At 41.4% G+C, this 13851-nt stretch overlaps 1 protein-coding gene across 1 annotated transcript in view; it reads right to left on the bottom strand.

Moving 5' to 3' along the window:
- Positions 1 to 13851, bottom strand: part of LOC123026366 (cytosolic phospholipase A2 epsilon-like) — a 49561-nt gene that overhangs the window by 9063 nt on the left and 26647 nt on the right. The window contains exons 13-16 of the mRNA XM_044435899.1: positions 11554 to 11690; positions 10440 to 10665; positions 9711 to 9825; positions 5905 to 6042 (exon numbers count right to left, since the gene is read on the bottom strand). Coding sequence (XP_044291834.1) covers positions 5905 to 6042; positions 9711 to 9825; positions 10440 to 10665; positions 11554 to 11690 — 616 coding nt within the window. The remainder of the gene's footprint in view (positions 1 to 5904; positions 6043 to 9710; positions 9826 to 10439; positions 10666 to 11553; positions 11691 to 13851) is intronic.

Here is a 13851-nt window from a genome sequence, read left to right as displayed (position 1 = left end):
ATGTTGGTCCTGGGGAACTTCAATCTCCACGCCGAGACTGTTCTGACTGGGGCGGCTCAGGACTTCATGGCCTCCATGACGGCCATGGGGCTGTCTCAGCATGTCACTGGCCCGACCCATGAATGTGGACACACTCTGGACTTGGTTTTCTCGATGGGACAGGAAGAGGGGGATCTGAGGTTGAGGAACTTGTGTCTGACACCCCTATCATGGTCAGATCACTTCCTCATGAGGTTTGTGCTCGAGAGCAGCCTTTCCCTCTGTAAGGGTGCAGAGCCGATTGTGTTGGTCTGCCCCCGGAGCCGGATGGATCCAGATGGATTCCTGAAGGCCCTGGGGGAATTCCCGGTTGATAAGGCTGGTGCTCCTGCCGATGCCTTGGTCGAACTTTGGAATGGGGAAATGACCAGGGCTATTGACACGATTGCTCCTAAGCGTCCTCTCCCACCTGGCAGAGCCCATTCATCCCCCTGGTATACACCTGAGCTACAGGTGATGAAGTGGGTTGGGAGATGTCTAGAGCGTAGGTGGAGAAAAATCACGGGATGAATCTGACCGAACACACTTAAGAGCCCATTATCGGGCCTGTGCTGTGGTGGTGAGGGTGGTGAAGAAGAAATTCTTCTCTGCTTCCATTGCCTCCTCACAATGCCGTCCGGCGGAGCTCTTTTGGGTGGTACAGGGGCTGGCTCATCCAGGCCCAAAAAAAAGATCCCATGCCACCCTCAATGGCCCGCTGTGACGACTTCACCAAGCATTTCAAGGAGAAAATCGCTCAGATTTGTCACGAGCTGGACTCCACTAGTGACTCAGAATCTTCGGGGGAGGTGCCAATGTTGCCGTCTGGTGCAAAATTGATGGATGCATTTCAGTTGTTGCGGCCTGATGATGTGGACAAGGTGCTTGGACAAGTACGTCCTACCACCTGCTTACTGGACCTTTGCCCATCTTGGCTACTCAAGAAAGCCAAGGATGGGATAGGGACTTGGATCCTGGAGGTTGTCAACGCCTCACTAAAGGACAGCTGGGTACCTGCCCCTTTAAAGGAGGTGGTAGTCCGGCCAGTCCTAAAGAAGGCATCCCTGGATCCAGAAATGGCCGCCAATTATAGACCGGTGGCCAATATCCCATTCTTGGGCAAGGTGTTAGAGCGTGTGGTGGCGGGACAACTCCAAGCACTCTTGGGTGAAACTGATTATCTGGACCCGTTTCAGTCCGGCTTCAGACCTTTGCAGTGGTTCCACTCCTATGTCAATGGCCAATTCCAGAAGGTGGTGCTGGGGGACTATGGTTCTGCGCCATGGCAGTTATGCCATGGAGTTCCACAGGGGTCCATTTTGTCCCCCTTGCTATTCAGCATCTACATGAAACCGCTGGGAGAGGTCATTAGGAGGTGTGGGCTGTGGAATCATCAGTACGCTGATGATACCCAGCTCTACCTCTCATTTTCAACCAATCCAGGTGAGGCAGTGGCTGTACTGAACCGGTGCCTGGCCGAGGTAATGGGCTGGATGAGGGCCAATAAACTGAAGCTCAATCCAGACAAGATGGAGGTCCTGTTGGTAGGTGGTTCGGGCTTCAGGGTGGGGGACCTGGACCTTGTCCTGAATGGGGTTGCACTCCCTCTAAAGGACAGGGTCCGCAGCTTGGGAGTGCTCCTTGACCCTGAGCTGTCATTAGAAGCTCAGGTGACGGCGGTGGCAAGGAGCTCTTTCCTTCAGCTTTGGCTGATCCATCAGCTGTGTCCCTACCTGAAGAACGATTGCCTGGTGACAGTGACACATGCACTGGTAACTTCCCGATTAGACTTCTGTAACGTGCGCTACGTGGGGCTACCCTTGAAGACGGTCCGGATACTTCAATTGGTGCAAAACAGAGCTGCCAGGTTGCTGACGGGGACTGGGCATTGTTCTCATATAACCCCAGTTCTCCATCAGCTTCACTGGCTCCCCATTGAAGTCCGGGCCCAATTCAAGGTGTTGGTTATCACTATAAAGCCCTCAACAGCTTGGGACCTGGTTATCTAAAGGAACGCTTGCATCCATATATGCCCTCCCACCCCCTGAGATCAGCAGCAGAGGCCCTTCTCTGGGAACCCTCTGTGAAAGAAATTAGGAGGGTGAGTACCTGGAGGAGGGCCTTCTCTGCGGTGGCACTCCACCTATGGAATGCGCTCCCCAGAGAGGTCTGCCTGGCACTGTTGTTATTTGTTTTTCGGCGCCAGGCCAAGACCTTTAAATTTAAAAGTTATTTTAATTGTTCATTTATGAACTGTATTTATTGGGTTTTTATGTACGTGCTGAGATGTTTCCAGTTTTTAAAGTCTAATTATATAACTGTTTAGTTATGTTTGTTTATTAATGTTGTAAGCTGCCCCAAGGCTTTTTGCGAATGGGGCAGCATAGAAATGGTTTAAATAAATAAATAAATAAATAAATAAATAAATAAAGGGGAAAAACAATGATGATTTATATTTGTGCAACACTATTAGTGCTAGCATTGGGACACAGTTGGATACTACCAGGTCTGGACCATTAGGGGGAAGATGAAATGGTGGCCAAGATGTCAGCATGGTTGCCAGTGCCATTACTTGCAGCAACAGCAACAACATACCCCTGCCCCCACAAAAAAAAGGAAAAAAAATGTCAATGCTGATCTGCCCAAGTCAAGTCAAGCCAAGACAAGACAAACCAAAACCATTGGAGAAGTTCTCTCATTTGGAAAATATTTGGAAAATTGTCTCCCCAATTGCACTACCACCAAATACAGTGAATGATTAACAGAAGGAACTTTTGCTCATCTGAACAAACTTCTACAATATTTAATATCGTGAGTTCATTATATCACAACATTATATAGGGATATGCTTATAAACAAAACTTGAGCACAGCAAAGTTCTTCAAATTCTGTCCTGAAGTTTGTTCTGCCTGATGTCTGTATCAGGTAATGATATTTGTTTTCTTTCCTTTTTGCATGAACATTTTTATGGATTTGTATTGATTTTTCTAAATATATGCATTGCTTGTGCACATCTTTGTGTGTTTTTTCAAGAGTACACTTTTTCATGCACATAAATCTACAACATGCTTCTTCTGCATGCATTTTTGGTCCAGAAATCACATTGCAAACTGAGTAATTATGGACTTTGCCTACAGATTGTATTTAAGAGGTGTGAACTAACCAAAATCAAACTGAAATGTATTATTCATACCTTTCATACATCATATAAATACACATTGCCATCTCAGTAAATAAGAATAGAACATATAATCTGCTCTGTAATAATCGTTTATAAGGTACCCCTAAGGCAGCAGTTCTATCATAGAATCATAGATTAGTATTCCAGATGAGGCCCAATGAGTGCTGAGGAAGGGGGAACTAGTACTTCACTTGATTTTGAAGTGATACTTATATTAATGCAGCCTAAAATAGCATTTGCTTTTTCTGCAGCCGTATCATATCATTGACTTGTATTCAACTTGTGATCTACAACAATTCCAAGAACTTTCTCACTTGCACTATTTTTGAGCCAAGTATTCCTCATCTTGGAACGTTGCATTTGGTTTCTTTTCCTAGGTGCAGAACTTGGCATTTGTCCCTATTGAGTTTCATTCTGTTGTTTTCAGCCCAAAGCTCCAACTATCAAGGTCACCTTGAATCTTCTTTCTATTTTCCAGACTATTAGCTGTCCCACCCAATTTTGTATCATCCGCAGATTTCATAATTGCTCCCCACACCTCTTCATCTGAATCATTAATGAAAATGTTGAAGAGCACTGGGCCCACGACTGTGCTATCCCACTTGTTACCTCTTTCCAGTTTGAGAAGGTACCATTGATGAGCACTCTTTGAATTCTGTTCTGTAATCAGCTTTGGATCTTGTTGTTCCATCTAGCCCATTTTTGCTAGTTTGCTGTTCAGGATATCATGGGGCATTTTGTCAAAAGCTTTGCTGAAGTCAAGATATATTATGTCCACAGTCCATCAGGAGGTTACTCAATCAAAAAATGAAATCCAATTAGTCTGGCAGGATTTGTTCTTGAAAAATCCATGTTGGCTTTTGGTAATCACTACATTGTTTTTAAAGTGTTTGCAGACTGACTGCTTTATAACCTGCTCCAGAATTTTCCCAGGGATTGATGTCAGATCGACTAGGTTCTTCCAAGTTCTTATTCTTTTCTTTCTTGAAGATAAGGACAATATTTTCCCCTTCTCCAGTCATCTGGCAGTTCCCCTGTCCTTCATGATTTCTCCATGATAATAGACAGAGGTTCTGAGAGTTCTTCCACCAACTCCTTTATGACTCGAGGATGGAGTTTATTGGGCCCAGGTGATCTGAACTCATTCAGCCCAATTAGATGATCTTGACTATTTGACTATCTGTGATAGATCATTTGCTGATCAATCATCCTGCCCCTCAGCTTGTACTTCTCCTTCATCAGGAAGGTTATAGATCTTTTGGAAGAAGAATGAGACAAAGTAGGAATTGAACACTTCTGCCTTTTCTTTGTCATCTGTTCTCATTTTGCCATCCACACTGAGTAGTTGATCATTTCTTAATTTGGACATATGTTCAGAAGACTTTTTTGTTGCTTTTAGCATCCCTAGCTAGCCTCAGTTCATTCCTACTTTAGCCTTCTGGATGCCCATCCCTGCAATTCCATGTTACTTGGCTATATTCTTCCTTTGTAGCCTGTCCTTCCTTTCACTTCCTATACATATCCTTTTCTGTTTTCAGATAATCTTTAAGCTCTTTGTGAAACCACAAGGGTTTCTTTTGTTTTACCCTTTTTTCCTTGTTGGAATTGCTTGCAATTGTGCCTTTAGAATTTTTCTTAATTCCCTCCCATCTTGGACTCCTTTTCTCATGACAAGTCCCACATGCCATGGGACTTTACTTATCATTGTTTTGAGTTTATTACAATTGGCTTTCTTAAAATCCAGGATACAGGTTTGGATACATTTGGCTTTTGCTTCTTTTAGAATCAGTAATTCAAGTATGGCATGGTCACTTGCCCCCAGAGTTCCTGTAGCTGCCACTTTGTCCACTAGGTCTTTCCTATTGGTTAGTATCAAGCCAAGGATAGCTGTCTCTCTAGTTCCTTCCTCCACTTTCTGTTGGAAGAAGTTATCAATGACACATGTTAGGAATCTCTTGGAAGGGCCATGATTAGCAGAATTTGTCTTCCAACCGCTATTGGGGAAATTGAAATCCTCCATAACCTCTGTTTCCTTCAGATGAGCTCCCTCAGATTTACTGGGGCTTACTTTTGTGAAGACATGCATAGGACTGGATTATTAGGAGGCCAGTTCAGTAAGACTCCAAAACAATTTTAAACCTACCATCACCGTTGGTACAAATACAAAATACATCCCCAAACATATACATATGGCTTATTGGGGAAAAAATCTATTTACTAACAGCAAGGAAATAAGGAGATATAACATGTCCATAAACAATGAGGACACAGTGCAGACACAATTATGCACTTTTAAGCCCCATTCAGTACACTGGGTATGAGTTAAGCACAATCTTAATTGGAATGTGCTTAACAATGGATGCTTTCTATCCCAAGCAAGTTAGGCTTTTTATATTGTATTTTATGAAGGCACAGGCTTCTATAGAAAGGGTAATGCATAATGACTTATGCATTGTTTCACATCAGAAATTCATGTATACAGAGCAATCTGTTATTTGCTAGGGCTGTGTATATTTCTGCCTCAAACTCCCCAAAATATCCCTGAATGTAACTATATTTATCTTTTTTTAGAGTTCAAGCTAATTGCCATCTCATTTATGCCTTTTATCTTTTGGTCAAAGATGTTATGACTACTGTTTCACCTGTGAAACTAATAGCATGTCAGCATCCATGCTCATCAATGTTTTAATCAAGAATTAAATTACCTTCCAAGAAGCTGATCCGTGATTCTGGGATTTTCTTCATCAAATGGCCCATGAAGAATTCACTGCCAAAATGTTCAGCACGGATATAGGCTCCATATTTTTGAAACCCCACCTCATACGGAGTGAACTCCAGCCATTCTAAAAAAAAGGGGGAGCATAATAGAATAATGCTGTAGTAATGTTCCATAGTTAGAGAGAAATTTTTCTCAGATTAATTTTGTAGAATCTTCCACTGGATTTAAGTAACAGGCACATATAACTCATGTAATACAATGTTGTACACACCTAAAAATTAATAAGCAGAAATGCAGAGGGCAGAGAAAGAAGTGGCAGATGATCCACCACTTCCAAGGTCCTATCAGCTTTGCTTGGCCAAATAGATGGGGTATACTTTTTCAAATACAGGCTTGATGGATCCTTATTTTGATTCCCACTTTTGAAACCAATTCACAGGGCATGGTTGACATAGTTGTTCAGTCTGACCCTGGAGTCCCTTGGGGAATGAATGAGTTTTGGATCCAGTACATCTAAGTCTGCCTCCAACACTCCTGCCCCACTAGAACATATGGTCTTGGGGCCCAGCACTGGCAGACACACTGCAAGTCATAGATCTATGCCCACAAAACTTTTTGCAGGTATATCAGGTTGCCCCCTCTCTTGCATGCATGGCATATTGTAGTAAGGGGATTTGGGAGTGTCAGAGATACCAAGTGGAAGTCCAGATTCTCTCACTAGGCTGGTCTTCTAATATGGTTATCCAAGCTGGAATGGTCAAAGCTGAGACACCAGACTAAGATACATCCACCCTCTACAGGAGGAATGGTCACATCAGCAGAAAAGAATGGATAGCTAATGGTGATGGGGACAGAGAAACTCCTAAAAGGCAGCTACTGGGCAGCAGCAATAGCTGAAGATGACACTAGTGGAGGATCTTTCACAGACAACATCAGTGATGCTCAAGCCAACTCTGGTTAGTACTGCACAGAAGAAAGCAATTGAAAACCACTTCTGAATTTTCTTGCCTTGAAGTATCTATGATGAAACAATTCAAAATGAAAGAAAAAGTGCCAGGAGATTAATCTCTCAGGTTGGAAGGTACTCAATCAGCTACTGGAGAAGAGCAAAGGACAAGTACAAATGGAGTTGTTGCTAATGATACAACTAGATCAACACCAAAGGAAGGCTATTGGCCGACATGCACAGAAGTGAAAGGAAAGTCTGATACTGCATAGCACATGCAAGTGGACATGGAATGTGAGAAATATGACTCAAGGCAAATTGGAAACCATAAAGCAAGAAATGGAACATTTAAAACATTGCAGTACTTGTGTGAGCAAACTAGAGGGATGGAATGGGACGCTTTCAGCCAGACAAACACAAAGTATTCTAATCTGGAAACAACAAACTCAGAAGAAACAGAATAGCTCTAATATTGAAACAAGATGTAGCACAGACAGTAAGCAGCTGTAATGCAAAATCTGGCCAAATCATATCAATCAGAATTTGTGGAAAACCTATCAACTTAATCATAATTCAAATCTATGCTCCAACAATGGATGCTGAAGAAGAAGGAATCAAAAATGTCTGTGCAGCTAAGGGGAACTTGATAACACACCAAAACAAGACAAAATTATATGAATGTAAAAGTGGGAAACAAAGCAGAATACAATGATGGAGAATTTGATCTAGGGGGTCAGAAATAAAGCAGGAGGACAAAATAGAATTCTGTGAATCCTACAATCTGTTTATTACAAATGCAAACTTCAGGCCACATGTCAGATGACTGTGCACATGATCAAAGCGAATAGTCAGTACAGAAATCAAATAGGCTATGTGACTGGAATCAGAAGTTGCAGAACTGTATTCTTACTGCCAAAGCAAGGTCAGGAGCAGATTGCAGTAGTGAGCCTGAACTATTAATATAAAAAATATTAATTCAGTGCAAACCTGAAAAAGATCACTAAAAGAAACATAGTATCAAAATACAATTTCAATAACATTCCAGGGAAATTTAAAGTCCAGATAAAGATCAGAGATGCTTTACTGATCTTAACTAACTGTGAAACAGAAGAATCTTGAACTGAAACCAGAGATATTATTAGGGAAGAATGCCAGAAGACGATTCCTGTAGCAAACAGAAACAAAAGCCTAGATGGATGACAGAAGAGCACCCACAGTGGCTGAGGACAAGTAAGAAACAAAAGCAAAAGGTGACAAAAATAGGGACCAAATCCTGAATGTAATTTTTTGGCAACTATCACGTAGACACAAAAAGAACTATTACAATGGCCAGTGCAAAGAAACAGAAGAGAACAACAAAAGAGGAAAACAAGGGACCCCTTCCGGAAGATCAATGGGAAATTCAAAGCTCGATTAAGAATGTTAGAGAAGGTCAAAACAATATATTGATATACATAAGAGATGAAATGATGACAGACTCTTTCAAATTGGAATCTGATGAGGAAGTACCTGTTAGACAGTGAAGTGAAAGCTGCTCTCAAAGCAATTGGAAGGAATAAAACACCCAGAGTAGATAGGATCCCAATAAAACTATTCCCCGCTGCAGGGTCTTAATCTGCCAACAAATATGGAAAACAAAACAATGGCTCACAGGTTGAAAGCATTCAAAACATAGCACAAGAAAGGAAATGCTAAGGGGTGCAGCATCTTTAGCACGATTGCACTAATTTCACCATGCAAGCAAAATGATGCTCAAGATGTGGTAACAAATGCCTAATGTCCAATCTGGATTCCAAAAAGGAAGAGGTACTTGAGAGCTTATTGCAAAGCATCCCAAAGAAATTCAGTAGTAGATCAGTCTATGCTTTATAGGCTATAGCAAAGCATTTGACTTTATGGACCACAAGAAGCTATGGATGGTCCTTAGAAAAATCGGTGTGCCTTAGGATTTGATTGTACTGATGCATACCTGTATCATGAAGAAAAAGCTCCTGCTAGGACAGAATATGGAGAAACAGAATGGTTTTCTATAGGCAAAGGCACCAGACAAGAATGTAGTTTATCTTCCTCTCTGTTCAATTTGGATGCAGAACTTATTTATTTATTTATTTAGAATATTTATATGCTGTCCTTTTGCAAAAGCCTCAGGACGGCTTACATAACGTATCAGAAGGAAAGCTTGATTAGGGTGGAAGATATAATTTAAGATCTGCAGATGATATCCTGTTACTGACAGAAAGCAGCAATGAATTGAAACAACTCCTGTTAAAAATGAAATAAAGTGCAAAAGCAGTACTGAAACTGAATATTAAGAAAACAAGTCATTACAACAGAAGAATTACACACTTTTTCTGTCAACAAAGAAGAAATTGAAATTGTGAAATATTTCCATACTTTGGCTCAGTCATCAATTCAAATGGAAATTGCAGCCCAGAAATTAGAAGAATGCTGAGACTTGGCAGCTGGCATTTTGGAGGACATTAATTTATTCTTAATGTCACTTTAAGTTGGATAGACAACTTGATTGTATGTAACAACAATGAACCAGGGTCCTCCATGGTGGACTTGTTTCCATATCACTGGAGCTTCTGTCCTCTGGCAAAGGGGCACTTTTGCCCCATGCAAATTCACTGAGGAGCTGCAGGTTAGGATTGGACTCTGAATCTGTGGTATTACTTTTGCAAATCTACTCTCAAATTTATGGTCAATCTTAGAAGAGGTTTCATATTCAAAACATTTAATCAATAACTTTGAGTATTTCTGAATGAGAAAAATCAGTCTTTGTAGCTTTTGATTATATCTTTGAAGGATTAAGTGCAGGTGCCAGTCTAGAATATAATAATTACCTCTAAACCCCCGACTGTTTACTTTCTCTTTGACATTGAGGCAAAGGTATACAGGCAGAGGGTTCTGGCCATGATTCAATGCCTGCTTCTGATCTGTGAGTTTCTGATGAACTTCCTGTTTGTGAAAGGAAGGAAACAGTTAATGTAGCTGCAGAAAACAAACTTTTGTGGAATTTGGAACTGATATATTAGCCAGGGTGTCTTCTGAACAGAAATTCAAACTACTGTTTTAAGTTAGTTTGTCTGAAACAGCCTACTCTGATCCAATTGTTCATGCCATAAAAAAGCAGGGGTGGGTAAAATAAATATAATTAAATTCAGTTAAATCTAATTTGAAATGAACATTAAGGGCACAATCCTGCACGTTTTGGACAGGAAACAGCCTACAACTCGCAGCATGTCCCAGTCAGGAGCTGTTAACTTTTTCCCTACCTAAGCATGCATAGGATTACACCTTACATTTTTTAAAAAATAGTTTAAGGCCACCTTTCTCAACCTGGTGCTGTCCACATGTGTATGACTGGAACACCTATCATTCCCAACCAGCATGGCCATTGCTTCTGTGGCATATATAATCATCTTGTACAGATGACTGTTCCATAGTTGATAAACCTTGTCCCATTGGAACCAGTGGGACTTGAAGGTGCTTCACTTTTGCTCAGTTGTGCCTTTAGCCAGAAATAGACATTATATGGGGAAGCAGACATTTCAGAGAGAATGATAGAGTACCCCATCATGTAGCATGGCCTCAATAATGAGTCCCCAGAGATCTGTAAATGATATAATGTGTCCTTCTTGAGACCGCTGCCGCAGCTCCTTTACATAGTATTTCAGGCGTTCTGGGGCAAAACTGGCAAAGAACTTGTTTTTATTCATATGTTTTTTGGCATCCAGGAGTGGCACTTCCAAATCCTTGTGTGACCAGTTGGGATCATTATATAGATTGGACATTGTCCTGGAAAGAAACACAGTAAAGAAAAACTGGGTTTCAGAATAAGAATATCATGAAATGTAGATGCTTTGAGAAACTGCTGGGGTTTTTTTAATCCACTGTGAGTTCTTTCTAGAGTTCTATGTTCTGGGATGTCTGTGAAAGTTTGAGGAGCTCTGCCATTGAAATAAAGGAGCCAAGACTGACATACCTCCATGCCTTGGACAGGTGTTTTCAGTGCCCGAGGGTATTGTAGAGGCAATTGGCATGGGATGATCTGGATAGTTGTTTATTTTATTTATAAGCAATAATTATGCACTGTTTTATGTAATAAAATCCCCAACCTCAGAATCAGATGAATTTTAAGGGAGATTAGAGTGGTTTAAATACTTACATGTTTGTGCCCTAGACATGAACAGCCTCTGCAGAGAGGGTATCCTGTCCCACTGCCACCTACTTTTAGATATTTGTGAAATACAGTGTTATTTCAGCAAGCTGCTGTAGATGTCTTAGTCTCGTACTGCCTTTTAAGTTGTGCTTTACTTGATGACTTCAAACTATTTTTGTGACATTGTATTGTTTTATTTCTCTGCCTTGAATAGATGTTTCTTGTTATTATTATGCTCTTCCTCTGATTCCCTGCTGTACAGCTTGCTTGCGTGGCTGCTAATAGTGGCAGCAAGGGAGGAGGGTCATCTGTGAGGAAGGCCTTTCAGCAGAGCTGGTGGAATGACCTAGCTTTTCCCTTAATCTCCATGGAATCTCTCTGTCTGTTTTGCTTTATTTAGTTCTTCTAAAGAAGCCAGTATTTGGCCATGGTTACAACTCATAAGAAGACTCAGAACGTTTTTTAGTTCATTTTCATGTACAAAAGCTAGGATTACCATGACACTCTTGTTCGCATTTCCTTACCAGGTTGTGCCAGATAAACCACTGAAGTAGGACACACAGTCCAGAACATCTAACTTCTGCATAATCAGCAAGTGGGCATACAATGCTGTAAGGGCTCTCATCCCACCACCAGTTGTCATAATTGCCACCACAGGCACCTGTTTAACAAACAAAAGGCATAACTTTCATTAGGATGGTTTATTTGGAAGGCTAAGCATGGTAAGAAATCAGACCACTATGGAGCAAAGCTGTTATTGCTGAATATCTAAAGAGTAACATGGATAACATTTCAAGTTGAGGCTCCTGTGAGGCCAGGTTCAGGTTGTCAGCAGTACTATTACATGAAGACAAGGCAGCTGGGGACATGTGGACTACAGACATGAGAAAATTCTGCAGCAGATTCAGATGAATTTGGATTTCCATGATCTGTCCTCTGTGGTCCTCAGGAGACTGGATTTTTTGAAGTCATGTGGATTTGATATGGATTTGCACTGATCTGCATGACTGCTAATGCACATTACTTTGAGTACACATTAGTACTAAACTGCTAAAGCACAGGTTAATATGAATAACAACTAATTTACTTTAAGTAGTGAACATATGCAATTGTATTAGTGTGCAAGTACGCAAGTAGGATGGAATTTTGGTGTTAAAAATCTGATTTGGACAATGGAACAAGACACACCTGGAACAAGAGACATCAAACATGGATGGAATCAATTTAACAAGTCTCTTTATCCCTAGAATGGGGCTCAAAAATATGTAAACAATTCCATCTATGGGAGCAGCCAAAGGATAGCAAGCCTGGAAGTACTTATGGTCTTTATATCTGCATTATGCTAGCATTATCTCAACCAAATTATCTGCATACATGCATGTTTATGTTTTCGGAAAGAGAGAGAGAGAGAGAGAGAGCAAGCAAGCAGAGAAGGCATAAATAGTGCTTCCAGCTGCTTTTATGCCTCATTTGCAGATTTTATGGGGAGTAAAAATTATAGCATTTTCTACTTGTAACCCTCCCATGTTTCTCCACTGCTACTGATACCTTTTATCACTGCAGTAACCCATTTTTAGAAAGCACACAATAGCTACAAAATGCCTTCAGAAGGTAGTGCTAGGATTCCTTCATCTGCAACACCCCAAGTCTTACTGTTACTAAGTGTATAAAGAGTTTCCCGAACTGTGTGTTGCACACTAGCCTTAAATATGAAAGAAAAGAGTCATGAGTTCCTGATGGTTACGTAAAAAGAGTAGAAGTCTTCACTGAAAAACCCTCTCCTTGGAGGGGAGAGCACAACTGCACCTGCACCTCAGCTTTGAGTACTCTGTCTTCAGTGTCCTTTCACCAAAGAAAATGTCAGCAAGAGAGAGGCTACACATAAACTGGCTGTATTCACATAGGCTTTCCACACCTCTAGGAGCTCTGTGTGAGTCTGCTGCCATTGAGCACCAACATATGTATGGCACATAAAGTCTTGCCAGTTTTAACAGACAGATTCTGTGGGTGGAGTTTGGCAATAAGTAGATACTGAGGGCTAAGCCAGTGGGCATGGCCCTGCTGTCCCTCTGTGCATTGGATGTCTCATGAATAGCCATTGTTTGTGTACAAGATGGGGCTAGATACAACACAGGGTGAGATCCAGCACCTAGGTACAGATATGGAGCAGCTCAGAGTCATAGGATTGGGCATGTTAAGGGGAACACGTAATATGATCAAGTTTGAGTCCCATTAGTTGTGGTAGCATATCACAATAATTCAGCCAATGTTGAACCTTGGGTTATCATGCATGAGCAGGGGTAAGCAAGCATACAGCTTCCTAGTAGCTTGATTGCTCCTATTGCAGCCAATGATAGCTGTGGGTTTGGATGTTTACCCACAACTTTGAATTGTTGAAAGATATGCAAGCAAACAAAACCAGTAAGGTTGAGTATGTTCAATAGTGATGCAATGCTGAATGTTGGAAGTAGGGGAACAGAAAACCAGGAGAGCAAGAGTGGGATGAGCAGGGGGTTGGACCTGATGGTCTTCTTGGCTCCTTCCAACTCTGCTATTCTATGATTCTTCCCACAGGACCCAGAGCTCCAGATTCAGACATCACAATAAATAAACCAGGGGCAAGAGTTCCTGGGTTGTCTGGCTCCTTCTGCTTGCCGTATGAATGATCAACCTTCTGGGAAATGGGCGTTTACTTTTGCCCATTCATGGCAATTCAGTGTTTTTCTTTATAACATTCTAGGTTGTGGTGATGTACAATCACAATGAAGTTCTCTCAAACTTTATGACTTGTTAACTTAAAACAAAACACACTGTCCTCCAGC

Source organism: Varanus komodoensis, unplaced genomic scaffold, assembly GCF_004798865.1.
Source record: "Varanus komodoensis strain SLA01 unplaced genomic scaffold, ASM479886v1 scaffold3, whole genome shotgun sequence".
Classification (NCBI taxonomy): domain Eukaryota; kingdom Metazoa; phylum Chordata; class Lepidosauria; order Squamata; family Varanidae; genus Varanus; species Varanus komodoensis.
This window is presented reverse-complemented; position numbering and strand designations above follow the sequence as displayed.